Genomic DNA, 27,625 nt, shown 5'->3' with positions numbered 1-27,625 from the left:
TCAAACATCACCATTGTGAAAAGACAGAGTTTCTTTCACCTCTTCGCCTTCATTTTTGTTCGCTTTTATTTCTTGCCTCCCCTCTGTTGGCCTTCAACTCCTGTCCCTCTTCCCTCTCAATCGTCCCTATTACTGCACACATCTTCTCTTGTCATCTTTTCCTCCCGTCATGATACAATTTTTCTTCCCTCTCTCTGCTCCCAGGCTCTCCCACAGCCAGTGGCACCGGCACACTGCAGATCTATCTGATAGATATTAATGACAACCCCCCAGCACTCATACCCAGGGAGTCTCAGATCTGTGAGCGAGTGAACAAGAACGTCCACGGTGTCAACATCACTGCCGCTGATGCCGACACGGACCCCAACGCTGGGCCCTTTGTCTTCGAGCTGCCCAACTTTCCCAACAGCATCAGACGCAACTGGACAATTTCTCGAATCAGTGGTGAGGAGATGTCAGCGTAAATCAACAGCACTAGAGATTTCATGAAAATTAATGGAATAGTTTTACAGTGCCACTAAGAGTATGTATATGTATGCAATATCTGTAGGCAACAGGGCAAGGTTTTGGTTCTGAAAGTGTTCTGGTTTCCGTTTGTAGTGCATTAGTAATTTTAGCAATATCGACCATTCATGTTTGACCAGCAGGTACAGTTTCAGTGTGGAAACAGTGTCAGAAACACAATTTCGGAACCCACTGGCTATCGTCTGATGATGTTTTGGCTTTATATTGGCTTTTTATTTTAAGTTGATGTATCCATATGCGGATATCTGTTTCTAGAGATTAGCTGAAATGACTGGCGCACAAAAGGGAAAGCCTTGATTTGGAAATCTGCTGGCTACACTGGTTCAGCCCTAAATCTTGACCCCCACCCCTAAAGGCTTAATAATAGCTGACAGCTTCCAAGATTGCATTGCTACCGTATACATATGTAGCAAAACATACTGTTGGCTGACAATACTTTTTTATTTGTGTATTTTTATGTGTACAATTGCACCATTGCAGGTGGCTTTTTAAAAATACATGCATCAAGCAATTTAAAAAAAAAAACATTGGACTCTGGGATATAGAGACCCCAAGTGGTCAATTATAAATAGACAAATGAGACATGATGAAATTAATCATATGAATGAAAATAATAAATAACCGTGAAATTGTGAAAAAATGCAACAATTTTGTTTTTTAGTCAAAAAATGTCATGGTATAGTATGCCTTAAAAAATAATAAAAATGGTCATATTATAGAATGTATATAGAATTTCCAATGAAAATTCAGTTTTAAAATATCTCGTAGAACAGCATGACATTAAAAGTATTTGAAATTGTCATCAAAAAGCATAGTATAGTATGCCTTTAAAATCACATAAAAATGCCATAGTATAGTGTATCATTAAAAAGTACTACTAAAAATTGCATTAAAGTGATATTTTAGATATATTTATATATTTTATAAGAAAATTATTTTAAAAAGTATAAAGAAATGTCATAAAAAGTCATACTTTGATGATTCTGACCAAAAATAATAATAATAACAATAATCATAGGTGCTGTTGTCCAGCTCTAAGCACACTGTCATTTCAAAACCAGGTATTTGTTCATGAGTAAAAGTTTCTGAATTATAATAGCAGTAGGATGCTTAAACAACAATTTTACTACTCAAAGGGTGATTCTATATATGCGTGCCACATTGTTTTATATAATGATAGTGAAAAAACATTCTAATGTATATCATGATATTAATATTGATTTCTATTGCCTGACACTATGTGGAAGCAATTTTTAAAATTTTGGTCAGGCCTAGATATTATGAAAATGTTAATTAATTCATGTGATGATTAGTTGCATCTGTTAACTTGTCTCTTTCCGTTTCATGGGACACAGGTGACTACGCCCGTCTAGGACTGCGGTACCAGGTATATTTAGAGCCAGGGGTATATGAGGTCCCTATAATTGTGTCGGACTCGGGGAACCCTCCGTTGTCCAACAGGTCAGTCATCAAAGTGAAGGTGTGTCCCTGTGATGAACATGGAGACTGCACCACCCTCGGGGCCGTGGCGGCCGCTGGCCTTGGAACTGGAGCCATCATCTCCATCCTCATCTGCATCATCATACTGCTCAGTGAGTATTGGCTGTTCATATCGCATTCACCCACTGACACCTCACTACTCTCAGGCGTGTCATACACACATACACACATACACAATGCAGAAAGTTAAAGCTGCCTGTCATTGGTTTTGATTTGCCTTTCTGCCAAAATAGTGCAGTTCAGGGTGCAGTCATTAAACATTCACCAAGCTGCAATACAACAACATGAACAATTGTTAGTTGTATAATGGATTAATGCCTCGACTGCTTGAATTGTCTCCAGCATCTCTTGACAAGGAGATTTCTGTCTTCTTTTCCTGGTAGGGTAAACATCTGCTGCTATCTGTCATCCCAGTGATTCATGCTGCTGGCTTACTTTGTTTCTCTGGGTTTCATACGCACATATACAAGTCTTATAGACAAATTCACCTGCCACTGTAGGGTTTATCCAGCATGCTTTAAAATGTTGGATGTTATATTGTGCCTCAATGATCTATTCTTTTTATTACAGTTACCACCAACACAAGTTTTGAAAGTGACCCAATTTGTTCTTTTGTTTTTATACCTATTTAGGCACACTCATTAAAGGTTTTGAAATTTCTCTCTCATGTAAGTCTAACAGCATGCAGGGAAGATATATTGAAGACAACAAAAGTAATGTAAATAATACTGGTAAATAAAAAGATGCTTAAAAGAAAAGACAGACAGTAGAATGAGTAGCCTGGAAATTAGTTACATATGACTGTCTTTTGATCTTCTTTTGACAGCTATTGTTAAAGTCGGGTAAGGTTCAGGAGTAAAAGGTAATTAGTTTAGTTATAGAAACATCGCGGTCAAGGTTTAAAGAAAACAACTTGACTGTTGATAGGAAAGGAACTGTGAACAGAGATCACAATTCAGACTCTGATGTTGGTGGTCCAAAAGCAAGCCAAAGTTTTCACCTATCCTGGAAAATATCTCATCATCTACAGTACTTGGTGTAGTGGCACAGAGTTTTATACAAACAATTATGGTTCCCAGACGATTAATCCTAGTTTTGTTTTTTGATGCTGATTATTGCAGTGTACCCTAAATAGGGCTGCAACTAATAATTATTTTCGTAATAGATTAATCTGCCAATTATTTTCTCGATTCATTGTTTGGTCCAAAACTATATTATTTATTATGATATAAAACAGAGAAAAGCAGGATTTCCATTACCGAAAACAGCATTTTTCAGCTAGTTTTGCATTAAACATTTTTTTTAACTTGTTGGGGATTATTTTTCTGTTAATTTACTAATTGATCAGTGTTTTCCAACCTTTTAATTTTTTATTATTGACTAGTCTGACAACCCCTGACTAAGTGATATATTTTATGGATATTTCATATTATATTCAGTGCATAATAATAATAATGTTTCTTTTTTGACAAATTAAGTGTTTCTCCCTCCCTGCACTTGGCCATGGCTTTTAACTCTTTAGCTGTTTTATCTGCAACCTTTTATAATGCCGGGGGGAGTTTTAGCAGATTGAAGGCTCTGTGCATTCAGCTTGTGTTCAGGTTTTCGCCGAGCCCTTATCTTGTAAGATTTATTTAAAGTTAATTAAGAAAATTATCTAAGCTTTAAAAATAACAACCATATTTAGTTTTCTGCACAGAAATCAATGAAATACTGAGAGAAAGGCTTACTGTAAATGATTTTAAAAAGATATCTAACACCCCTTAGAATCAAGCAGGCCTCACAACCTCCTGTAAAGCTTTGGCGACCCATGGTGGGGTCAGGAACCCCAGGTTGGAAACCAGCTCCCTTAAGGTTTATCATGTTTGTGTGTGTGTCTCTGCAGGCATGGTGCTGCTGTTTGTGGTGTGGATCAAGCGGAGAGAGAAGGAGAGGCACACCAAGCAGTTGCTTATTGACCCTGAAGACGATGTCAGAGACAACATCCTCAAATACGATGAGGAGGGAGGAGGAGAAGAAGACCAGGTGAGACCCTAAGAGACAAACAAATACAATCACACGTGTCTTATGTTGACCTTCAGTGCCAATAACCATCTGTACGCCTGCGCGGGTGTGTAGGACTACGACCTGAGCCAGCTGCAGCAGCCGGACTCCTTGGAGCACATCATCAGCAAGCCGCCAGGTGTCCGCAGGGTGGATGAACGTCCCATCATCCCAGAGTCCCAGTACCCAATCAGACCTGTCGTGCCCCACCCTGGAGACATCGGGGACTTCATCCACGAGGTAATTTTACACTCGCACAGTGGACACGTCTACAAAGAGCTCAGCCATCATTAGATTGTTTCTCCCACAGTGAGCTGGCCTCTCACTTCCACTTTGCATCGATCTGACATTTAATGTGATTACTCATTTCTGGATGCTGTTCAATATGTAAACTCCAGTACAGTGATGGGAACAGCACAGAGTTTTGTTTTACTTTACAGCTGCTCTCACGGCGCCAGCTTTATTCACTCACACACACGCACACACACAAGTTCGGCGCTGGCACACTGATGCGAGAAAATGCTGATTGACAGACTCGTGACAACACGTTCACACTCGAGAGGTGTTGGCAGCTGTTCAGCTTTGATCCATCCAGCCTTGACTCTCTCTCTCTATCCATCTCTCTTTCTATATTTCTCTCTCTCCCGCTCACACATGTACTCACCTGATCTCGCTCCAGCAGTCTGGTAAAACACAAACACAGCAAACACATGGTGTTCCTGCCACGCACTGTACCCCTGAGGGTTGAGGCTTTTAAGGTTTCTATCCGCAGCATCTCTCTGTTTTTCAGTGAAGTGGATGAAGTCCGTTCTCTTCACCTGCCTCACCTTTAGGTCAACAGCCCTCATCTGTTATTCTGTAAAACAGGTGTAGGTTTGCCCGCCAACAGAAAACATGCAAATCTCTTCACATCTTATTCATGAAACTTTAACTAAATATTGATGAATATGGTTTGATCACAAATTGATAAATGAAATTCAGAACTGGCCAATGCTTCTGGTGCTTGTGTGTGACAGGCTGTGTGTCTCATCTCTGTTCTGTTTTCTCCGATGTGCTCAGGCCACTCTTGCAAAAGAAATCCTGACCTCAGTAAGACTACTTGATTAAATAAAGGTTGTAATAATTTAGTCCTGCTGAGCTTTGCTACAGAAACTTGCCCCAATGACACTTATAGTGTTTGAACTATTTATTCAAAATTCACCAGAAGTAGCTTGAAACAAAAATGATTTACTGTTATATTCAAGTTTATTATGCAGATACAACGAAATACAGTTATGCATTGTCACAGAGTATGTGTGTAATGCAATGATGTTATGGATTTCCAATAGTTTTTAATAGATGGTGCAATGTATTCTCGATCTGCATACAGTATATGTTTTTAAAGGTGCATTATGTAAGTTTCAGCCACCCAGTCCAACCGAGCAGGGGGCAGTATGTCACCCTTTTAATGTCAGTCTACTACTTTGTCCATATAAACGCAATTTACAGTCATCAGTCATAAATAAAGGCAACTAATAACTGTATAAATGTGTAGTACGTCACTGTCAGGTACAAATATCTATTAGAATAGACTTAAACCTTTGTAAATTCAGAGTAGATCATTTTGTCAGGCACAATCTTTCAGATTGTACTACTACTTGTATAAATGTAGTTGAATGTAGAGTAGGTCATTCTGCCAGGTACAATCATCTGTCAGATGAACTACAACCTGTGTAATGTAGTTAAAATATATAAAAAAAAAAAACCTGTTGGTTTACAAACTATGGAAATTGAAATTGAAAGACATAGGCATTTACCAAGAAGATAGGGTGGCTGCGCTCCATTTCAGTGCGCCAGTGCGCCACTTAACGTGTAACGGCGCGGGCCAGGAGAGCTGTTTAAATGGAGTATAATCTGTCAGCCAACGGCAGCAACCAAGTAAATGTCAGCTGACAAAACAAACAACAGTGTCAGTCTACAGGACAAAAGCTGTGGAAGCTTTCCTGGTTGACAAATAATTGCTTACATGGACAGTCATGTTCACAATATGATGTTATTTAAGCCGGAACAGCATTCAACAGTTTGCTGTTTGTCAGTCTTCCTTTATTTGCTTGTGTTTGTATTGGACATGTGGCCGTAGTGACAAATACGCCACTCTCGCCACTCAAATTTAGCGGCAGATCCTGCCTGACTGCCTACGATACCTATTAAATGGTGTGTAGACTGCCCCTATTTGGCGCACCACAGGCGTACACCGGTGTGGAAATGGTGCGCAGCCGGTAAGGAAAGTGCTTTCAGTTGCATCATGGGTGATGAAGGAGCCAGCATTTCTGAGCTTGACCCAAAATGAGGCCTCACCTGCTGACCGCCACCTCTCCTCCTTGTCCTGTTTAGGGTCTGCGAGCGGCAGACAACGATCCCACAGCTCCTCCGTATGACTCCCTGCTGGTGTTTGACTATGAGGGCAGCGGCTCTACCGCCGGCTCCGTCAGCTCCCTCAACTCCTCCAGCACGGGGGATCAGGACTATGACTACCTCAATGACTGGGGTCCCCGCTTCAAGAAGCTTGCCGACATGTACGGTGGAGGGGACGATGATTAAATCGGCCCAGTCACAAATACACACACACACACACTCTCGTCCCGTCAGCTGGCCTGCCATGCTCTGTCCCTCTAACACATGGGGCTATTACACCCTTATTGAACACACGTTAACAATGACATGTTCACACTGACCAATGGACTGACCAACCAACCAATCAAATTACCCACCACCACAGAGGACCGGTGTCGTGAGTCAGTTTCGGGTGCTCTTCTCAACCGTCTCCTGCTCTAAGCCTGTCTAAGACTGAAACGGAAGCTCTGAATTGCAGGCTTCTCATAGTTTGTATTTTCAAATGCATTTTTTTTCATTTTAGGTTTAATGCTAGATGTAGTTTTTAATAGTCAGATTTTGTTTTTCCTTTTAGTTTATGTAGCTGTTTTTGGTCCCCACTCCCCTTTGATTCAAGCCGTTCCTTATTCCTGAGGGTTTTCACTCTTCCCTCGCTGTCAGCCCCCGCCTGCCTCTCTGCAGAAGCTTTACGTTGAGCTGCTTGCTTTGTCTGAGGGGAACAAAAGGAAAAAAAATGAAGAAGAACACAGATATGAAAGTCCTTCCAGCACGGAGGGCCCTGGTTTATTCTTTCTTGAACTTGAATTACTTAGAACAGAAGCACTGTTGTTTAAAAAGTGCCTTCAGTGGTGCGTATTTTAGCAGACTCCCGCTAACTCAGGATTGGTTGCCATTCTCTGGGCTCACATGCCCCCATATGACCCCTGACCCTTTAACTCAGACCTTCCCTTGTCATTTATATCGTCCTGCAGGGCTGTGTTAGCTGCAGGAGATGTCAGTGCCGGTTTTAGAGCAGCATTGGCTGGCTTACGAGGGGCGCTTTATGTAGACATACTGTACATAGGCCTACAGTGTGTCTGTAAGGTATGGACAAATCATTAATGTTTCAAGTCAGGCATATCTGTGCTCCTAGATCACAGCCAACTTGAATGTGATAACGAAAATCACAAAAATACATTATGGGACTGTCTTAGAGAAGAAATGCATCGCGTGTCTTTGTTTATTGTGGCTTCGATAGCAGCTGTGTTTGTTTTGAGCTCTCAGTATTTGCACAAAACTTGATAAGGCTTGTTACTAAATTTTGAAGACTGACAAGTCATGTGCGTTACCTCTCTAATGTTACTGTATATGAAGTACGTATGAGGGTTATTTAAGGAGACTCTGCCTTTAAGATCATTTAAAGATTGCATGTTTATCCCTTCACCTAAGGGTAATTACCATGGCATCAGTTATTGTGTGGTGAATGTTCAAAGAAACTGTACAAACATGAGGGAGAAGAAAATACCAGATGACTTCAAATAACTCTAGCATTACACACAGATTGGGGGGTTGTACAAGCCCCATTCTGAGATCCCTTTCTCGCTTTTACATTTTTTTTCCCTCTTTTGTTGATCCATTGTTGTTTTTTTAGCAAACTTTTAATATACAAACTTTGGTGCTGGTCCCTGTCACAGAAACTGGGGAAATTGAGCCTCAGCCAGGGATTTAGCGCCTTTGCAATCTGTCTCTCTTCAGGCAGCATTTCATTCATCTGAAATTTTCTCCTGAAATTTTTGGCTGCAAGTTCAAGAGGTTTTGAAAAGAAGTTAGAGGAAGGGAAAGTCTGTTATGAAGTTCTGCATTTTTATCAAAGACGACTTGCAAAACTAAAGCTTCAATAATAGCGCTTTAAAAGACAGACATTTTTTGAAAGACAGTTTTTGTTGTGACTTAATGAAAAGACAGCACTACCCATGGGCTTTTGTAATCACATTTCAGACCCCCAGAACTGCATATAGAGAAAAAAAAGAGCTTCAGTCTTTGTATTAAATTATTCAAATATGCAAAACATTTCAAAGAGAGACCAGGGAGATGCTGGTAAATGATAGAAAGGTTTAATCATTCCTTATCTTCTGAGTGCCCAATAAAACACTCCTGGCTTGTAGCTGGTTTCAGCTTGATGTGGATTGACCAGATGTTCTATTAATTATGAATATGGTGAATGCTTGGAGGAAATCTCAGTTAACGACAAGGTTCTTAAGATGATGTGATGAGAGGGATCCTCCACTTCTTGTTTTTCTCTCTCAACTGCTTTTAAACCATTCCTCATCTATTCATGGTGCATCTGAGCAGCTGTAGATAAAAACAATCTTTTCTTTAAAAATAAAAATATTACATTTCGGAGTGGATGGAAAGCAGTTTAAGGTCCTGTGTAAGATTTAAGGAGAAATAGTGCCATCTAGTGATGAAAATTGCAACCAGTTGAAACTTCTCCTGGTTAGAATTCCTGTAGTGATGATTGTTCAGGGAGATTTTACTGGGAGCTGAATAATCGCAGAGGTCTCCTCCTCATGGTGGTGGTTTAAACCAGTAAAGACAGTAAATAAAGCAGGTTCATGTTAAAAACCATAGTTTCTACGATGTTGAGTGGCATGTTGGAGACAGGCTGCTATCGTGTTTATCTTTATTCTCTGATAATTTAAGATTCAGGCGTAAAGAATGTTTTTACCGGGAGCTAAATTATCCATAGAGGTTTCCTCCTCTATAAAACAAACAGACTCTGTTACTGTAGGTGGTAAAAATACTAAGAATAGCATTTCAAAGTAAAAATCTGTTTTGGAGGGGCTGCAAACTCCAGGGGTCAACACAGAAAAAAAAAAGCCAGGTTTTGGTTTGTCCATTCTGGGCTACTGTAGAAGCATGGCAGAAATGCTGATTATAAGGTACTGAATAAAGCGTTTCCCGTTTAAAAAAAAAAATCCAAAATAAAGCTTTTTCCGATGCGGTTCTCTGAGGCTGCTAACTATGGTGGTTAACACGAAAACACAAATTGCCATTGTTTGCCATACGGTGGCCCTGAGGGTCAAAACACTACAACATTTCAGAAAACAAAATAAGAATGTTGTTTTGTTTTCTGAAATGTGTTGTTTTAGATAACATTATAGTCTTTTGGGAAATGTTGAAGTGTTTTGACCCTCAGAGCCACCGTAGTAGAAACATGGTGATCTCTGCAGATGAGAGCCCGCTCCCTATGTAGATATAAACGGCTCATTAATGAAAATCAGTCAAGATAATGAAAACAAAATCATTCTTATTTTAAGGTGATTATACACTTAAGAAAATATACTTTAGATATGATATTCCATTTCTGCCAATATATCCCCCTAAATCTTGCACACTTTAAACCAGTGAAAAGATATAAATGGAAAATATTAAATGTTAATTGAAATACTCATTATACCATAACAATGAAATAGGGATGAGAGTTTGATTTGACTATAAACCGCGGCTGGAAGGTCATAGTGTAATTAATAAGGTTAACAGGGTAGGAATCTTTTGATTTAGATGAACACATAAATGGGTGCAAATTGCACCTTTCGGTGTAAAAACTGACAGTGGCCATTTTTAGGAAAGCTGTCAGCTTACAGTTAAGACAGAGTAGACACGAGAGACAGAGTAGTTTCCACAGCTTGCTGCTGGATAAGCTCTTATCTATCAGCCTACAGAATATCTTCACAAAATAAACACAGCTGTTACTTTCTGCTATCTGTGATGATTTCTGACATATAAATGTTGTATATACAGAACATTTTTATACATTTGGTAACATGGTTTGTCCGTTTCTCTGTGCATTTTCTTTCACTCCAGTTTTGTTTTCAATTGCAAGGTATATTTCACCACAAAAAGCCATGTGCATTTAAGAGTCTGTACGATTCTATATGAGCTTACAGCCATACTCGCGTCGCTGTTCAAGTTTAGCTCCATCATGGTGAAAAGGTTCCACTTCAAACCAACGTGTACAGTCTATACTAGCACACACTCACTCCTCTAGGCCTTACTGTATATATGTGAGTGTTCGATATTATATACAAGCCCTTTCAGCATTGTTCTAATTCAGCTGTGGAGCTCCAACGTGACTGAAGGCCACCCAGTGTTGTTCACAGAATAAAAGACGTTGCTTAATGAAATACTCGCGCTCTCTGATCACGTGTTCAGACCGAGTCCAGGGCCGCACACAGCAGGAGGCCCACACACACACACTTTACACAAGACAACACCTTTATAACTGTGTCATGCATACATACTTGACACATGCCATTATGATACTGAATGTTATCAAAGACCCACAATGACAGCTAATCATCATGGAGTCGGTCACACTTGACCCCCCCATTTTAATGCAATTTGTGAGGGAAAATGAAGGAAGATTGATCATTACTTGTTACATACTTGGTCCACTTGTCTTATTGACGTCCTCCTGCTAAAGCGAGGGGAAAATTAGGAAACGATAGAATGAAGGAAGAACTATTGCACTGCTGTAGTCCACCACTGTCTTCTGGCTGTTAACAACAGCTCCTCTGCCTCTTTGACTGGTGTTAGTTAAAGGACACTTGGTCTCACTGGGGACACTGCCTAACCATGGACACACACATGACGGGAGGCTCCAGCAGAAGCCAGACTTTAGCTCTGCAATGGCCAGAACCACAAAGACAGACAGGCAGCAGTGTTTCATACAAGTTCTCCCAGTACTGCGCAAGTCCAAGTGTACATAATGTAGTATTTGCTTGAAGCTAAACAGACCCAAGTTAGGCAAACTGTACCTGTACAATTGGAGCTTTTTGCATGTGTCTTTTTATAATGGACAGATGAGTTCTATTACAGTAACCATACAACATTTTAAAATGTGTCGCAGCCCGCATGACCGAGGTTGCAACCCAGAGGGGATTCTGGTGTACCATACTCACATAGTTTCAAACGGAGGAGAGAAAAAAAAAAGCTGAAAAAATTATTGCACAGTAATCGAGTCAAAAGACATTTTTGTAAATTGTCAACAGCACAAATATTTTGTATTGTTGTTTGTACCATTTTGTAAGAAAATTAAGAAAAAAGTCCAAAAAAAGGGAAAGAATCTGTTGTTTCAAGCGTGTGTTTATAGTGCCACTGCAATCTTGGTTTCCAAATACAGTAAAGTAAATGCGCAGCCTTGCAGATCAACCTTGTAATATAGACGCTGAGCTGGAGACTCCCTGTCAGCACCATGTGTTATAAATAAAATTTCCCCTCCTTATAAGAACACTGCCTCCTGTCTTTTCTGTGTCACACATGGATTTTTACAAGTGATGCAGTTCCTCTTGCTCGTGTTATATTTAATGCGGCTTTTTTTTTTTTCACCAGAGATTGTTAAATTAACTGAAAAAGCGTCCCTGTCATTCAGGTGACTTTGTACTGCGCGAAACTTTAATTGAATTTAAAAGTATTACATTTGTTTTTTTCTTTTGGAGCAGCACAACCAAGAATAATTTGTGACACATTATAGCAAGAACACAAAAAAAACTTAAAATTATTACTCTCAGCCCACAAAACTCCAGAAACATTTTCTCCCCATCTTAATCTCACCCTTCGGCCACAGATATAATAATAATAATAATAATAAACTGTATTTGTATAGCATATTTCATGCTTTACAAGAAAAAAAAATAGTTTTTCACATCAAAACACATATAAGACATAATAAAACATACATGTAAAAATAAAATAAAATCAGAATAGAATACATAGAATGCATCTTCAGATGGATAAAATCCACTTGATAATGCTAGTAAAAGTAAGATAAAATAAGAATAAAAATTTAGTGCACAGAATGCGTAACAGGAAGGACCTTAAAATCAACTCTAATTTATACAGGAAGCCAGTGCAGAGCAACTTAAGTAAGCTGGAGTGATGTGCTCTCTCCTCTTGGTTCTGGTTAACAGCTGAGCTGCAGAGGTTTGGATCAGCTGAAGTCTCTCAGTGTTTTTTTTTTTTGTTTGTTTGTTTGTTTTTTTTCAGTAACCCAGTAAAAAGTGTGTTGCAGTAATCAAATCATCTTGAAACGAAGACATAATTGAGTTCCACATCACATGGCAGTGTATGGAGGTTTAGCTCAGTGGATAAGGCAGCGCACTAATGAATCCAAAGTTGGTGGTTCAAGTTTTATCTGTGTTAAGTGACTTTTAACTTTTATGGCATAAATACAATAAAATGTTGGCTGATATGTCTGTCTGCTCTGCTGATATAAGTCATGGATAACGTACCTGACAACAAACACTTCAAACAGTTTAAAAAACACAATTGTCTCCTGAATTTTAGTATACTAAATACTGAATTTTCCCTGCCAAGAAATCAAGTCAAGTTTTTGACAGATGTCACTGCTGATACTGAGCTAAAGGGAATCTCAAATTCTCATTAGGTGTGCTGAGGTGTAGCTCAGTGGGTAAAGCAGGTGGTAGGTGTATCATAAGATGCTGGTTCAAGACTTATCTGGATCAGGTGACTTTTGACTTTCATGGCATTTATAAATAATAATAATAATAAACGGGAGCAATAAGCAATGGAGATCAGCTGGATAAGAGATGAGCGATGTATTTTCGTATCTATAAAGAATTCCGTCTAATATCTGATTTTTGAGCCGCTAATCCAATCAACGTGCTTTAAAAAGTCACGTAAAGTGGAGAGTCTCAGCTGATTGGCCACGTTTAGACGTCGAGGAGGGCTCGCAGTGAACGTGGTTACGTCACCAATTTCTGCGCATTGATTCGCCAGGAAACCAAAGTTGTTCAGCCCTCTGAGCCAAACAGCAAGGGTTGAGAAGGCTTTGTCCCGCCTCCTGTGTTCCGATTGGATGAAAATTCAAATGTCCATGTGTGGTTGGTCATTTGCTCCAGCAATCAACGTTGGTTTCCGGTCTTTGTGTTGTCGCGGAAATTTGAACACACACGGAGGGATAACGAGACGAAGCGCGTGTATTTGTTTACATGGAGACGTACCAAAAATAAGAGAGCAGCAAGACAGAGCTCAGCAAAAAGCAAGACCAAGATCGCCTTTTTGAACGAGCGGCCTCGCGACGCTGCAGCTGATCCTCATCACACACAGCTGGTGCAGCAGGAGGAGGACAGGCAGGACAGAGACCCGTTTGGAGACATTAGGTCAGTGACTCTCTGAGTGAATTAAATGTTCAGATTCAAGAATATAAATGTGTAATGTGCCACACTGACTATGCCTGCTGCTCAGGTCTGGCTCTATTTGTTCACCAAAGTGACTTTGATGTTGATTTTTGTATTTTATAGTAAACTGTGCGACTTCTCCAAAACTGAGGGAAACGACAGGCGCTATGACCCGATGCAAGGGTAAGATTTTAAAGAAAATAGCTGAATGCACTGAGGTGAATGGGATCAGCATGTGTATCAGCCATATTATCTGTGTTGTCTTAACTCCACAGAGCGGTACTAATTGTACTTCTTGTGTTTAAAGCTGCCGGAAGCGAGGAGAGCTGTCTTGACCTAAGAAGAAATGGACATTTGGAGAGGGATAACATCGACGTGATATCAGATGAGGCCGACGGCACAGCTGACGGGGAAGCTGCGGATTGTGAGGCCACCATCCTTTAGAAGCCAGGAGCTCTCTGAACTATGTGCTGTTGTTCAGGAGAGACGGGAAGCAACACACACCACTAAAGGCTGCGTATTGGGACAGACCGGCAGCGACTGCATACGAGCGCGGAGCACCAAAGATATGTTGCTTTTTTCGTTCTTTTGTTGTTTTAAAATAAAGTTTATTAATATGTTTCTGGCAAATGTGACTTTCCTCTCATCTGATATTGTGACAGATGTAGTCTTCAGTAACCCTTTCATTATGATAATAACAGTAACAGTAGGAGTAATAATAATAAATATTATTATTATCGTTTTGTAATTTGTTATTGCTAATTTGTTCGGCAATATTGCACTCAATGTGTAAACTGTGACTCGCCAGCCAAATGATATTTTGTGGCATAAATGAAATTCAATACCCTAAATGGGTGTCGATCTCGCGACCTTTTGGATTGATAGTTGGGTGACTTATCACTGAGCTAAATGAGGGCATGCACAAATGGGTGCAAGCACACATATTTATATTTGAGTTAGGCTGATGGCCAGCGAAAATTTCTACAATGCAAAAATATTGGCAGCGACGTCTGTCGGAAAACGACCGATAAATGAGTCCAGCCGATATTTCCGGACAATTTCACCTGGTTTAACTGCCAAAATTATACCTTATTAATCTTTATTTGTCTGCAATATCACAATCAGCGTTTAAACTGTATGAATCTATCTTCATAAATAAAATAAAATGAAATATTTTCAAGGGGACACAGACACTGACAGTGATATTGCAGACAAATTAAGGCACATAAAAGAAGAAATTTAAAATATTTACAATCAGAGTCAAAATGACAGACAATTTCATTTTAGTTTCTAAAAAACAACTAAAATAAAATAAAACTGTCTCAGTCTCTTTGACTCTGATTTTAAATATTTTCGTTTCTTCTTTAAAATATTTACAGTCAGAGTCAAAATGACAGACAATTTCATTTTAGTTTCTAAAAAACAACTAAAATAAAACTGTCTCAGTCTCTTTGACTCTGATTTTAAATATTTTCGTTTTTCTTCTTTAAATATTTACAGTCAGAGTCAAAATGACAGACAATTTCATTTTAGTTTCTAAAAAACAACTAAAATAAAACTGTCTCAGTCTCTTTGACTCTGATTTTAAATATTTTCGTTTCTTCTTTAAAATATTTACAACCAGAGTCAAAATGACAGACAATTTCATTTTAGTTTAAAAAAACAACTAAAATAAAACTGTCTCAGTCTCTTTGACTCTGATTTTAAATATTTTTCGTTTCTTCTTTAAAATATTTACAGTCAGAGTCAAAATGACAGACAATTTCATTTTAGTTTCTAAAAAACAACTAAAATAAAACTGTCTCAGTCTCTTTGACTCTGATTTTAAATATTTTCGTTTCTTCTTTAAAAAATATTTACAGTCAGAGTCAAAATGACAGACAATTTCATTTTAGTTTCTAAAAAAAACAACTAAAATAAAACTGTCTCAGTCTCTTTGACTCTGATTTTAAATATTTTCGTTTCTTCTTTAAAATATTTACAGTCAGAGTCAAAATGACAGACAATTTCATTTTAGTTTCTAAAAAACAACTAAAATAAAACTGTCTCAGTCTCTTTGACTCTGATTTTAAATATTTTCGTTTCTTCTTTAAAATATTTACAACCAGAGTCAAAATGACAGACAATTTCATTTTAGTTTCTAAAAAACAACTAAAATAAAACTGTCTCAGTCTCTTTGACTCTGATTTTAAATATTTTTCGTTTTTCTTCTTTAAAATATTTACAGTCAGAGTCAAAATGACAGACAATTTCATTTTAGTTTCTAAAAAACAACTAAAATAAAAATGTCTCAGTCTCTTTGACTCTGATTTTAAATATTTTCGTTTCTTCTTTAAAATATTTACAGTCAGAGTCAAAATGACAGACAATTTCATTTTAGTTTCTAAAAAACAACTAAAATAAAACTGTCTCAGTCTCTTTGACTCTGATTTTAAATATTTTCGTTTCTTCTTTAAAATATTTACAGTCAGAGTCAAAATGACAGACAATTTCATTTTAGTTTCTAAAAAACAACTAAAATAAAACTGTCTCAGTCTCTTTGACTCTGATTTTAAATATTTTCGTTTCTTCTTTAAAATATTTACAACCAGAGTCAAAATGACAGACAATTTCATTTTAGTTTCTAAAAAACAACTAAAATAAAACTGTCTCAGTCTCTTTGACTCTGATTTTAAATATTTTCGTTTCTTCTTTAAAATATTTACAGTCAGAGTCAAAATGACAGACAATTTCATTTTAGTTTCTAAAAAACAACTAAAATAAAACTGTCTCAGTCTCTTTGACTCTGATTTTAAATATTTTCGTTTCTTCTTTAAAATATTTACAGTCAGAGTCAAAATGACAGACAATTTCATTTTAGTTTCTAAAAAAACAACTAAAATAAAACTGTCTCAGTCTCTTTGACTCTGATTTTAAATATTTTCGTTTCTTCTTTAAAATATTTACAATCAGAGTCAAAATGACAGACAATTTCATTTTAGTTTCTAAAAAACAACTAAAATAAAACTGTCTCAGTCTCTTTGACTCTGATTTTAAATATTTTCGTTTCTTCTTTAAAATATTTACAATCAGAGTCAAAATGACAGACAATTTCATTTTAGTTTCTAAAAAAAACAACTAAAATAAAACTGTCTCAGTCTCTTTGACTCTGATTTTAAATATTTTTGTTTCTTCTTTAAAATATTTACAGTCAGAGTCAAAATGACAGACAATTTCATTTTAGTTTCTAAAAAACAACTAAAATAAAACTGTCTCAGTCTCTTTGACTCTGATTTTAAATATTTTCGTTTCTTCTTTAAAATATTTACAGTCAGAGTCAAAATGACAGACAATTTCATTTTAGTTTCTAAAAAACAACTAAAATAAAACTGTCTCAGTCTCTTTGACTCTGATTTTAAATATTTTCGTTTCTTCTTTAAAATATTTACAGTCAGAGTCAAAATGACAGACAATTTCATTTTAGTTTCTAAAAAACAACTAAAATAAAACTGTCTCAGTCTCTTTGACTCTGATTTTAAATATTTTCGTTTCTTCTTTAAAATATTTACAGTCAGAGTCAAAATGACAGACAATTTCATTTTAGTTTCTAAAAAACAACTAAAATAAAACTGTCTCAGTCTCTTTGACTCTGATTTTAAATATTTTTCGTTTCTTCTTTTATGTGCCTTAATTTGTCTGCAATATCACTGTCAGTGTCTGTGTCCCCTTGAAAATATTTCATTTTATTTTATTTTAGATACATACAGTTTAAACGCTGATTGTGATATTGCAGACAAATAAAGATTAATAAGGTATAATTTTGGCAGTTAAACCAGGTGAAACTGTCCGGAAATATCGGCCGGACTCATCTATCGGTCGTTTTCCAACAGACGTCGCTGCCGATATTTTTGCACTGTAAAAATTTTCATCAGCCGTCGGCCTGACCCAAATATAAATATGTGTGCTTGTACCCACTGGTGCATTCCCTCATTTAGCTCAGTGATAAGTCACCCAACTATCAATCCAAAGGTCGCGAGATCGACACTCACTTCAGGTTTTGAATTTCATTTATGCCACAAAATATCATTTGGCTGGAGAGTCACAGTTTACACACTGAGTGTGATATTGCCGAACAAATTAGCAATGACAAATTACAAAACGATAATAATAATATTTATTATTATTACTCCTACTGTTACTATTATTATCATAATGATCAGGTTACTGAAGACTACATCTGTCACAATATCAGATGAGAAGAAAGTCAGAGTCAGTCAGAGAAAGTCATTTGCCAGAAACATATTAATAATAGTAAAGCTTTATTTCAAAAAAAACAAAAGAACGAAAAAAAGCAACATATCTTTGGTGCTCCGCGCTCGTATGCAGTCGCTGCCGTCTGTCCCAATACGCAGCCTTTAGTGGTGTGTTGCTTCCCGTCTCTCCTGAACAACAGCACATAGTTCAGAGAGCTCCTGGCTTCTAAAGGATGGTGGCCTCACAATCCGCAGCTTCCCCGTCAGCTGTGCCGTCGGCCTCATCTGATATCACGTCGATTGTTATCCCTCTCCAAATGTCCATTTCTTCTTAGGTCAAGACAGCTCTCCTCGCTTCCGGCAGCTTTAAACACAAGAAGTACAATCAGTACCGCTCTGTGGAGTTAAGACAACACAGATAATATGGCTGATACACATGCTGATCCCATTCACCTCAGTGCATTCAGCTATTTTCTTTAAATCTTACCCTTGCATCGGGTCTCTCGGACTCAGAGTCACTGACCTAATGTCTCCAAACGGGTCTCTGTCCTGCCTGTCCTCCTCCTCCTGCTGCACCAGCTGTGTGTGACGAGGATCAGCTGCAGCGTCGCGAGGCCGCTCGTTCAAAAAGGCGATCTTGGTCTTGCTTTTGCTGAGCTCTGTCTTGCTGCTCTCTTATTTTTGGTACGTCTCCATGTAAACAAATACACGCGCTTCGTCTCGTTATCCCTCCGTGCGTGTTCAAATTTCCGAGACAAAACAAACAAACCAGAAACCAATGTTGATTGCTGGAGCAAATGACCAACCACACACGGACATTGAAATTTTCATCCAATCGGAACACAGGAGGCGGGACAAAGCCTTCTCAACCCTTGCTGTTTGGCTCAGAGGGCTGAACAAATTTGGTTTCCTGGCGAATCAATGCGCAGAAATTGGTGACGTAACCACGTTCACTGCTGAGCCTCTCGACGTCTAAACGTGGCCAATCAGCTGAGACTCTCCACTTTACGTGACTTTTTAAAGCACGTTGATTGGATTAGCGGCTCAAAATTCAGACATTAGACGGAATTGTTTATAGATACGAAAACACATCGCTCATCTCTTATCCAGCTGATCTCCATTGCTTACTGCTTCCGACGTATGCTACGTCATCCATGACTTGTATCAGCAGAGCAGACAGACACATCAGCCAATATTTTATTTTATTTATGCCACAAAAGTCAAAAATCACCTGACTCAGGTAAGACCTGAACCAACAACTTCAGATCAGATTTACCCACTTAAACCTCCACACACTTCCGCCTTTGTTTTTTGAATTACCCACTTACTGGGCTGAAAAAATCCCTCCAAACAGCTTTAACCAGAACCAAGAGGAGAGAGCACATCACTCCAGCTTGCTTGAGTCGCTCTGCACTGGCTTCCTGTATAAATTAGAGTCGATTTTAACGTCCTTCTCTCACACACCAAGCTCTTAATGGGCTAGGACATTTTTTTTTCTGTGTGATTGTGAAGCACTTAATGACTGGTGTCTGTGAAAGGTGCTATATAAATTAAGGCAGGAAAAGTTGAGTGATATATTGTTTTGGCTGATAAATCAGGTGAAGTGGTCCAGAAACAGGTAAAACAAGTATGAGCAGATGCGTCTGTTGAAATCAAGGAATATTGGCCTTACTCATGTATCAGTTGAGTTTCGACAGACACTGCCAATTCTGAATTTTAACCTGAAAAAACTTAAGTTGATTATCAGCCTGACTCATCTATCAGTCAAGTTTTCAACAGATGTCACTGCTGTTATTGAGTTATATAGGATGTTGCTTACAGGCAGAAATGCATCTGAATGTTTGGCTCAGTTGGTAAATCAACAGTATTGACAGACATCATTGCAGATACTAAATTTTGCATTTCAGCTCCATATGACCCTTATTTTATTTTATTTATGCCATAAAATATTATTTGTCTGTAGATTCATATAGTTTAAACACTGATTGTGATATATCAGAACAAATTAAGGCACCAAAAGTTAAATGATATATCGTTTTGGGCAATAAGTCAGGTGAAGTGGTCCCAAAACAGGTAAAACCACTATCAGCACACAGAACATACTATGCTATGATGATTTTAGGCCATTTTTGATGGCATACTTTACTATGACGGTTTTGTGTCATTTTTGATGACATACAGTACTATACTATGCATTTTTGAGGCATTTTTGACAACATGTTATACTTTGATGTTTTCGGGTCATTGCTGATGATATACTAAACTATGACGTTTTGGGCCATTTTGTGTCATTTTGATGGCACACTATATCATGATGTTTTGGGCCATTTTTTGACGACATACTATATTACATACTATATTACTGCATTTCTGATACATTTTTGACAACATATTATACTATGACATCATTTTAAAAAAATTCTATGTTATGTTTTTGGATGTTTTTTCGACATACTATACTATGACGTGTCTCAACTTACTATAATATATGGTTTTCAGCTATTTTCTTTGACATGTCCTGTTTTGACATTTTTCAACATGCTAAACTACGACGTTTTTTGTTGTTTTTTTGACATGCTATATTATGAGTTTTTTAAACCTCTTTTTCAGCATGCTATAGTATGATGTGTCTCAATACGCTGTATAATGTGGTTTTCAGCTTTTTTTTTTGTTATATCTTGACATTTTTTAACATACTACAGTATACTAGGATGTTTTTGGTCGATTTTTCAACATGCTATATCATGATGTTTTTGGCAGTTTTTTGACATACTATACTATGATGTTTTAAAGGTCATTTTTGACGACATACTATACTAAGATGTTTTTGGCGACAAACTATACTATGACATTTTCAAGTCATTTTAGACGAAATACTATACTTTTTTTGTACTATTTTGTGTCATTTTTTACGACATAATATAATATAATAATTAATAATATAATATAATTTGACTTTTTGGGGTTATATTTGACAACATACTTTACTTGACTATGACTCATTTTTGACCACAAATTATACTACAACATTTTTGGGCTATTTTGCATTATTTTTGACCACATGCTATACTACAATGTTTTTGGGCTATTTAGTGTCATTTTTGACAACATACTACACTATGCACTTTTGAAGCATTTTTGACGACATACTACACCATGATATTTTTGGGTAATTTAAGACAACTTTTTTTCAACTTGCTATATTATGATGCTTTTGGATGTTTCTTCTACATACTATACCATGACGCGTCTCGACATGCTATAATGTTTGTTTTTCAGCTGTTTTTTTGATATGTCATATGAGGGTTAGGGGTTAGGGTTAACAAAAACAAGAAGGAATTTGACTTCAGTTAGCTTTGCTTTCAATGTACAGGAAATTAAACATTGAATATAAAAGGAAAATAGAAAAGAAAAAAAATAAAAAACAGATATAAACAGAAAAATATAGTTTTAGTATAGTTTTTAAATTTACGTATGTACAAGCCCTAATTACGCAATTTTAGCTAATACATATAAGTCCGTGTGCGTAAAAGTGCAGTTACAAGTAGAGTGAGGTAACAGCGCAAAGGGTCATATGGTAAAAGCAAGTTAAAAATGTGCAACAGTGATTATTCTGACACTCTTTGACCGTTAAGAGGTTATCAGAGTGACAGCCTGGAGGAAGAAACTGTTTCTGTCGAGTTGTTTTTGTGTGCAGTGACCTGAAATGCCTACCAGACGGGAGGAGTTTGAACAGTTTGCGTCCGGGGTGTGTGGGGTCTGCACCGATGTTACCTGCCCGTTTCCTGATGCTGGACCGGTATCAGTCCTGGATGGAGGTAAGGTCAATCCCAACAATCCGGGACTCTGCAGACCTGATTGTCCTTTGCCCTTGTTGTCCTTTACAGTCTGTCCTGGTCCTGTTTGGTGGCAGATCCAAACCAGACAGGGATGGAGGTGCATACAGTGATGGAAGCAGGTCGTCTGCCAGTCGGCGGTGTCCCACAGGTAGGGGGCAAGGTCTCCTGTAGCTGGTGATGTCCTGCAGGCCTCTCTAAACTGACGCAGTGAAAAGCTGTTTTGAGCTTCCTAGTTTAGCTTCCCATTAGCCTGTTTGTACAGGAGCCGGTTCCCACTTCTGTAGGCTCCTACTTGGCCTGACGCAGCTTCCTTAGCTCTGATGTGAACGAGGGTTTGTTGTTGAATGTGCAGAAGGTCTTGGTCTGCACTAGAGATGTAATGGTTACCGGTTATCACGGTAATCGCAGCGAAATCCCCAACAATCAGTAATATCATTCAAATTTTAATTATCGTGTTAACTGTGTGTGATCTCTGTGTTTTGAAATCAAGGTAAAAACTGTCAGGGTCCCAAATTAACACCCATCCATCGCCAAAATAGTCACGTATTAAACTCTGCGTCTCCAGTGCATTTTTAGGGGCACACGGCTCTGTGCTGCTGCTCTTTCACTCTCTCTGCGTCGCTCACAAACATCTGTGTGGTGAGGCGATGGCGTCTCGAGCACTACTTGTTCTACTGTTTACTGTACAGCTGATCAGCTGATCACTAAACTATCACCAGCTACTGGTGTGCTGGGCGCTAACGCTGCGTGCATACTGACGAATGTTATGAGATATTAAGATGGAGGCCCCGTACTTTGAACCAACACGGCAAACTCTTTTTAGCTCTCTCACGTTGATAGCGTCAGTGCAGTAGCTGCACGTCTTGCATTCTTACCATTCACAATAAAAGCCCTAGACGGATATACTGTGTCACAGCAGGACATTTTCCTGCGCATTTCAACATTATCACTACATACGATTATTGCGATAATTTTGGTCATGATTATAGTGATATGAAAATTGTATTGTTACATGTTTAGTCTGCACACACGTCCTCACAAAAAGTGATGTAAGATGTCACAGTGTCACTAAGTTTGTTGAGATCTGAGGCTGCAGCTTCAAAAACACAGTCAGCACAATCAAAGCAGGCCTGTAACTCCAACTTTGACTCGTCTGTCCATTTCCTCACTGTCCTCGCTACAAGTTTAGATTGTTTTAGTTTCTGCCTGTAGGTTGGGATGCGATGGAGCAGACAGTGATCAGAGAGACTCAAAGCTCCACGGGACACAGAGCGATAACTGTCCTTTAAAACTGTATAGCAATGGTCCAGTGTGTTTGTGTTCCTGGTGGGACACTTAATATGCTGTCAGTATTTTGGCAGTTCATGTGTGAGATGTGCTCTGTTAAAATCCCCAAGAATAGTAAGCAGGGAGTCTGGATTTTTTTCTCCTCGTCTGTTATCTGGTCAGCCAGGTGCTGTAACGCCTCCGTTGCACATGCCTGAGGTGGGATATAAACATAATAATAATATTAATATGAAGTTTTCAGCAATTTTTTTGACAAACTGTTCAAAACTGACCTTCTTCACCATCACACTCTTCCTGCAGCCTCTGCTCCTCCAATACAAACCTCTTCTCTTCACTACGCAGAACCGAGCACCGAACCTTGAGGGACAGCGCCTTCTCCATCGCTGCCCCCTCACTCTGGAACTCGCTCCCATCACATACTGAAGACTGCATCGACACATCCATCGTTAAATCATTCATAGAAACTCACCTTTTTTTTTTACAGGCTTTCAATGTGTGATTATTCAGTGTATTTGCTGTGTATTTGTGTGTTATGTAATTATGTTCATGTTTATTTTGACATTGTGTACTATGACGTGTCTCTACAAGCTATAATATGCCATTTTCAGCCATTTTTTTTGACATGTCAAAATTTGATGTTTTTTCAACATACTATACTATGGCGTTTTCAGCCATCAATTCGACATGCTTAATTATGACGTTTTTGACCTTTATCTCGACATTGTATACTATGACGTGTCTCTACAAGCTATAATATGTTCTTTTCAGGCATTTTTTGCACATGTCAAAATTTCACTTTTTTGACAGACTATACTATGGCATTTTCTGCAATTTTGTAGATATGTTAAATTATGAGGTTTTGGGCCTTTTTTCCTACTTTGTATACTATGACACGTCTCTACGAGCTGTAATAACCAGTTTTCAGGCATTTATTTGACATGTCAAAATTTGACATTTTTTGGCATACTATACTATGTAGTATTTTTTTTCGACATACTAAATTATGATGTTTTTTGGTCTTTATTTCAACATTGTATGCTATGATGTCTATCTACAAGCTATGATATGTCATTTTCAGCCATTTTTATGACATGTAAAAATTTGACGTTTTTCAACAAACTGTTCAAAACTGACCTCCTTCACCGTCAAACTCCTTCCTACAGCCTCTGCTCCTTCAACGCAAACCTCTTCTCTCCACTGCACAGTACCAAGCACCGAACCTTGGGGGACAAAGCCATCTCCATCGCTGCCCCGTCACTCTGTAACTCACTCCAAACACATATTCAAGACTGCACCGACACATCTCCATTTAAATAATTCCTAAAAAGTCATCTTTAAAAACAGGCATTTAATGTGAAATTTTTCAATGTATTTCTGTGTTATGTAATTATGTTATTGTTTTTATGGCATGTCAAAATGTACCATTTTTTGAAATCCTATACTACGATGGTAAGCAATTTTTCAGACATGCTAGAAAATGTCGTTTCTAGCATTTTTTTCCAGCAATGTGTGCTATAATGCATTTCTACAAGCTATTTGTCGTTTTCAGGAGGGGTCAAAATTTGACTTTTTTCGACATACTATACTATTGCCTTTTCGGCCATTTTTCTGACATGCTAAAATATGAGGTTTTTGGCCTTTTTCGGCCTTTATTTCCACTTTCTTTACCACGACATGTCTCTACAAGCTATTATAAGTCGTTTTCAGCCATTTTTAGGAGGGGTCAAAATTTGACTTTTTTCGACATACTATACTATTGCCTTTTCGGCCATTTTTTTGACATGCTAAAATATGAGGTTTTAGTGTTTTTCAGTCTTGATTTCCACTTTGTTTACTACAACACGTCTATAATAGCTATTATAAGTTGTTTTTAACCATTTTTAGGAGGGTCAAAATTTGACTTTTTTCGACATACTATACTATTGCCTTTTCGGCCATTTTTTTTGACATGCTAAACTATCATGTTTTTAGTGTTTTTCAGTCTTGATTTCCACTTTGTTTACTACAACACGTCTATAATAGCTATTATATGTTGTTTTTAGCCATTTTTAGGAGGGGTCAAAATTTGACTTTTTTCGACATACTATACTATTGCCTTTTTCGGCCATTTTTTTTGACATGCTAAAATATGAGGTTTTTTGGCCTTTTTCAGTCTTCATTTCCACTTTTGTATACTATAACGCATCTCTACAAGCTATTATAAGTCATTTTCAGCCATTTTTAGGAGGGGTCAAAATTTGACTTTTTTCGACATACTATACTATTGCCTTTTCGGCCATTTTTTTTGACATGCTAAAATATGATGTTTTTAGTGCCTTTTTCAGTCTTGATTTCCACTTTGTGTACTACAACACGTCTATAATGGCTATTATATGTTGTTTTTAGCCATTTTTAGGAGGGTTCAAAATTTGACTTTTTTCGACATACTATACTATTGCCTTTTCGGCCTTTTTTTTTTTTGACATGCTAAAATATGAGGTTTTTAGTGTTTTTCAGTCTTGATTTCCACTTTGTGTACTACAACACGCATCTCTACATAGCTATTATAAGTCATTTTTAGCCATTTTTAGGAGGGGTCAAAATTTGAAATTTTTTTTCGACATACTATACTATTGCCTTTTCGGCCATTTTTTTTGACATGCTAAAATATGAGGTTTAAGTGCCTTTTAAGTCTTCATTTCCACTTTGTTTACTATAACGCATCTCTACAAGCTATTATAAGTCATTTTCAGCCATTTTTAGGAGGGGTCAAAATTTGACTTTTTTCGACATACTATACTATTGCCTTTTCGGCCATTTTTTTTGACATGCTAAAATATGAGGTTTTAAGTGTTTTTAAGTCTTCATTTCCACTTTGTTTACTATAACGCATCTCTACAAGCTATTATAAGTCATTTTCAGCCATTTTTAGGAGGGGTCAAAATTTGACTTTTTTTGACATACTATACTATTGCCTTTTCGGCCATTTTTTTGACATGCTAAAATATGAGGTTTTTAGTGTTTTTAAGTCTTCATTTCCACTTTGTTTACTATAACGCATCTCTACAAGCTATTAGCTATTCAGTTGTTTTCAGCCATTTTTAGGAGGGGTCAAAATTGACTTTTTTCGACATACTATACTATTGCCTTTTCGGCCATTTTTTTGACATGCTAAAATATGAGGTTTTTTAGTGTTTTTAAGTCTTCATTTCCACTTTGTTTACTATAACGCATCTCTACAAGCTATTATAAGTCATTTTCAGCCATTTTTAGGAGGGGTCAAAATTTGACTTTTTTCGACATACTATACTATTGCCTTTTCGGCCATTTTTTTGACATGCTAAAATATGAGGTTTTTTGCCTTTTTCAGTCTTTCATTTCCACTTTGTTTACTATAACGCATCTCTACAAGCTATTATAAGTCATTTTCAGCCATTTTTAGGAGGGGTCAAAATTTGACTTTTTTCGACATACTATACTATTGCCTTTTCGGCCATTTTTTTTGACATGCTAAAATATGAGGTTTTTGGCCTTTTTCAGTCTTCATTTCCACTTTGTGTACTATAACGCATCTCTACAAGCTATTATAAGTCATTTTCAGCCATTTTTAGGAGGGGTCAAAATTTGACGTTTGTCGACATACTATACTATTGCCTTTTCGGCCATTTTTTTGACATGCTAAAATATGAGGTTTTTGGCCTTTTTCAGTCTTCATTTACACTTTGTATACTATAACGCTTCTCTACAAGCTATTAAAAGTCATTTTCAGCCATTTTTAGGAGGGGTCAAAATTTGACTTTTTTCGGCATAGTATACTTATGATTCTTCTCTACAAGTTGTAATACATGTCATATATGTCGTGACTGATCTCTTTCGCCATCACCCTCCTCCTGAGGCCTCCACTCGTCCAATACAAACCTCTCCTCTCCACTGCGCAGAACCCAGCACCGAACCTTGGGGGACAGAGCCTCCTTCATTGCTGCCCCTCACCTAGGAACTCACTCCCAACACGTATTTAAGACTGCAAGAACACATCCAAATTTAAAATCCTAAAAACTCACCTTGTCAAACAGGCTTTTAATGTGTGATTGTTCAGTCTATTTGCTGTGTATTTATGTGTAATTATGTTCATGTTGCTTTTTGACTTATGTACAGTGTCTTTGAGTTCCTTGAAAGAGCTTTATAAATAAAATGTATTATTATTATTATTATTTATGGCATTTCTGCCATTTTTTTGACGACATATTTCTAAAGGTTTTTTTTTATCTAAAGACAAAAGAAACACATATTTCGTTCAGTAGTCCAATGTGCACAAATGATGTAACAGTGAACATATCTTCTAAACTTGCTAAACAACACAACAGATGAAATACCCCCATTCCACTCACTTCCCCTTTTAAAATAAAACTAAATAAGGACATAAATAAAACAAAATAAAGCAAACAAGCAAAACCAAAAAAATTAAATAAAATGAATTAAATTACATTAATGAAATGAAATAAAAGGAGCTAGAGAAGTAATGTGAAATATAAACATTAAATTTGTTGCACAATCCAACAACACTCCAGTCCATACCTGGTTATTGTGTCACATCGAGTTTACAGTTCTCAAAATGCGAGGTGATTGGCCGCTAGGTCATATTGAATCAGTCAGTAGATCCTCTCAG

General features: G+C 37.5%; 1 protein-coding gene across 1 annotated transcript in view; it reads left to right on the top strand.

Moving 5' to 3' along the window:
* The window catches only part of LOC121946868 (cadherin-4-like), a 288,738-nt gene extending 281,105 nt beyond the window's left edge, over positions 1 to 7,633 (top strand). Inside the window, exons 13-17 of the mRNA XM_042491671.1 lie at positions 205 to 444; positions 1,881 to 2,117; positions 3,911 to 4,050; positions 4,144 to 4,308; positions 6,442 to 7,633. Of these exons, the coding sequence (XP_042347605.1) occupies positions 205 to 444; positions 1,881 to 2,117; positions 3,911 to 4,050; positions 4,144 to 4,308; positions 6,442 to 6,648 (989 nt within the window). The 3' untranslated portion in view covers positions 6,649 to 7,633. The remainder of the gene's footprint in view (positions 1 to 204; positions 445 to 1,880; positions 2,118 to 3,910; positions 4,051 to 4,143; positions 4,309 to 6,441) is intronic.
* The last annotated feature ends 19,992 nt before the right edge of the window (positions 7,634 to 27,625 follow it).

This window comes from Plectropomus leopardus, chromosome 8 (assembly GCF_008729295.1).
Source record: "Plectropomus leopardus isolate mb chromosome 8, YSFRI_Pleo_2.0, whole genome shotgun sequence".
Classification (NCBI taxonomy): domain Eukaryota; kingdom Metazoa; phylum Chordata; class Actinopteri; order Perciformes; family Serranidae; genus Plectropomus; species Plectropomus leopardus.
The sequence above is the reverse complement of the archived record's forward strand: the minus strand, read 5'-3'. Positions and strand labels throughout refer to the sequence as shown.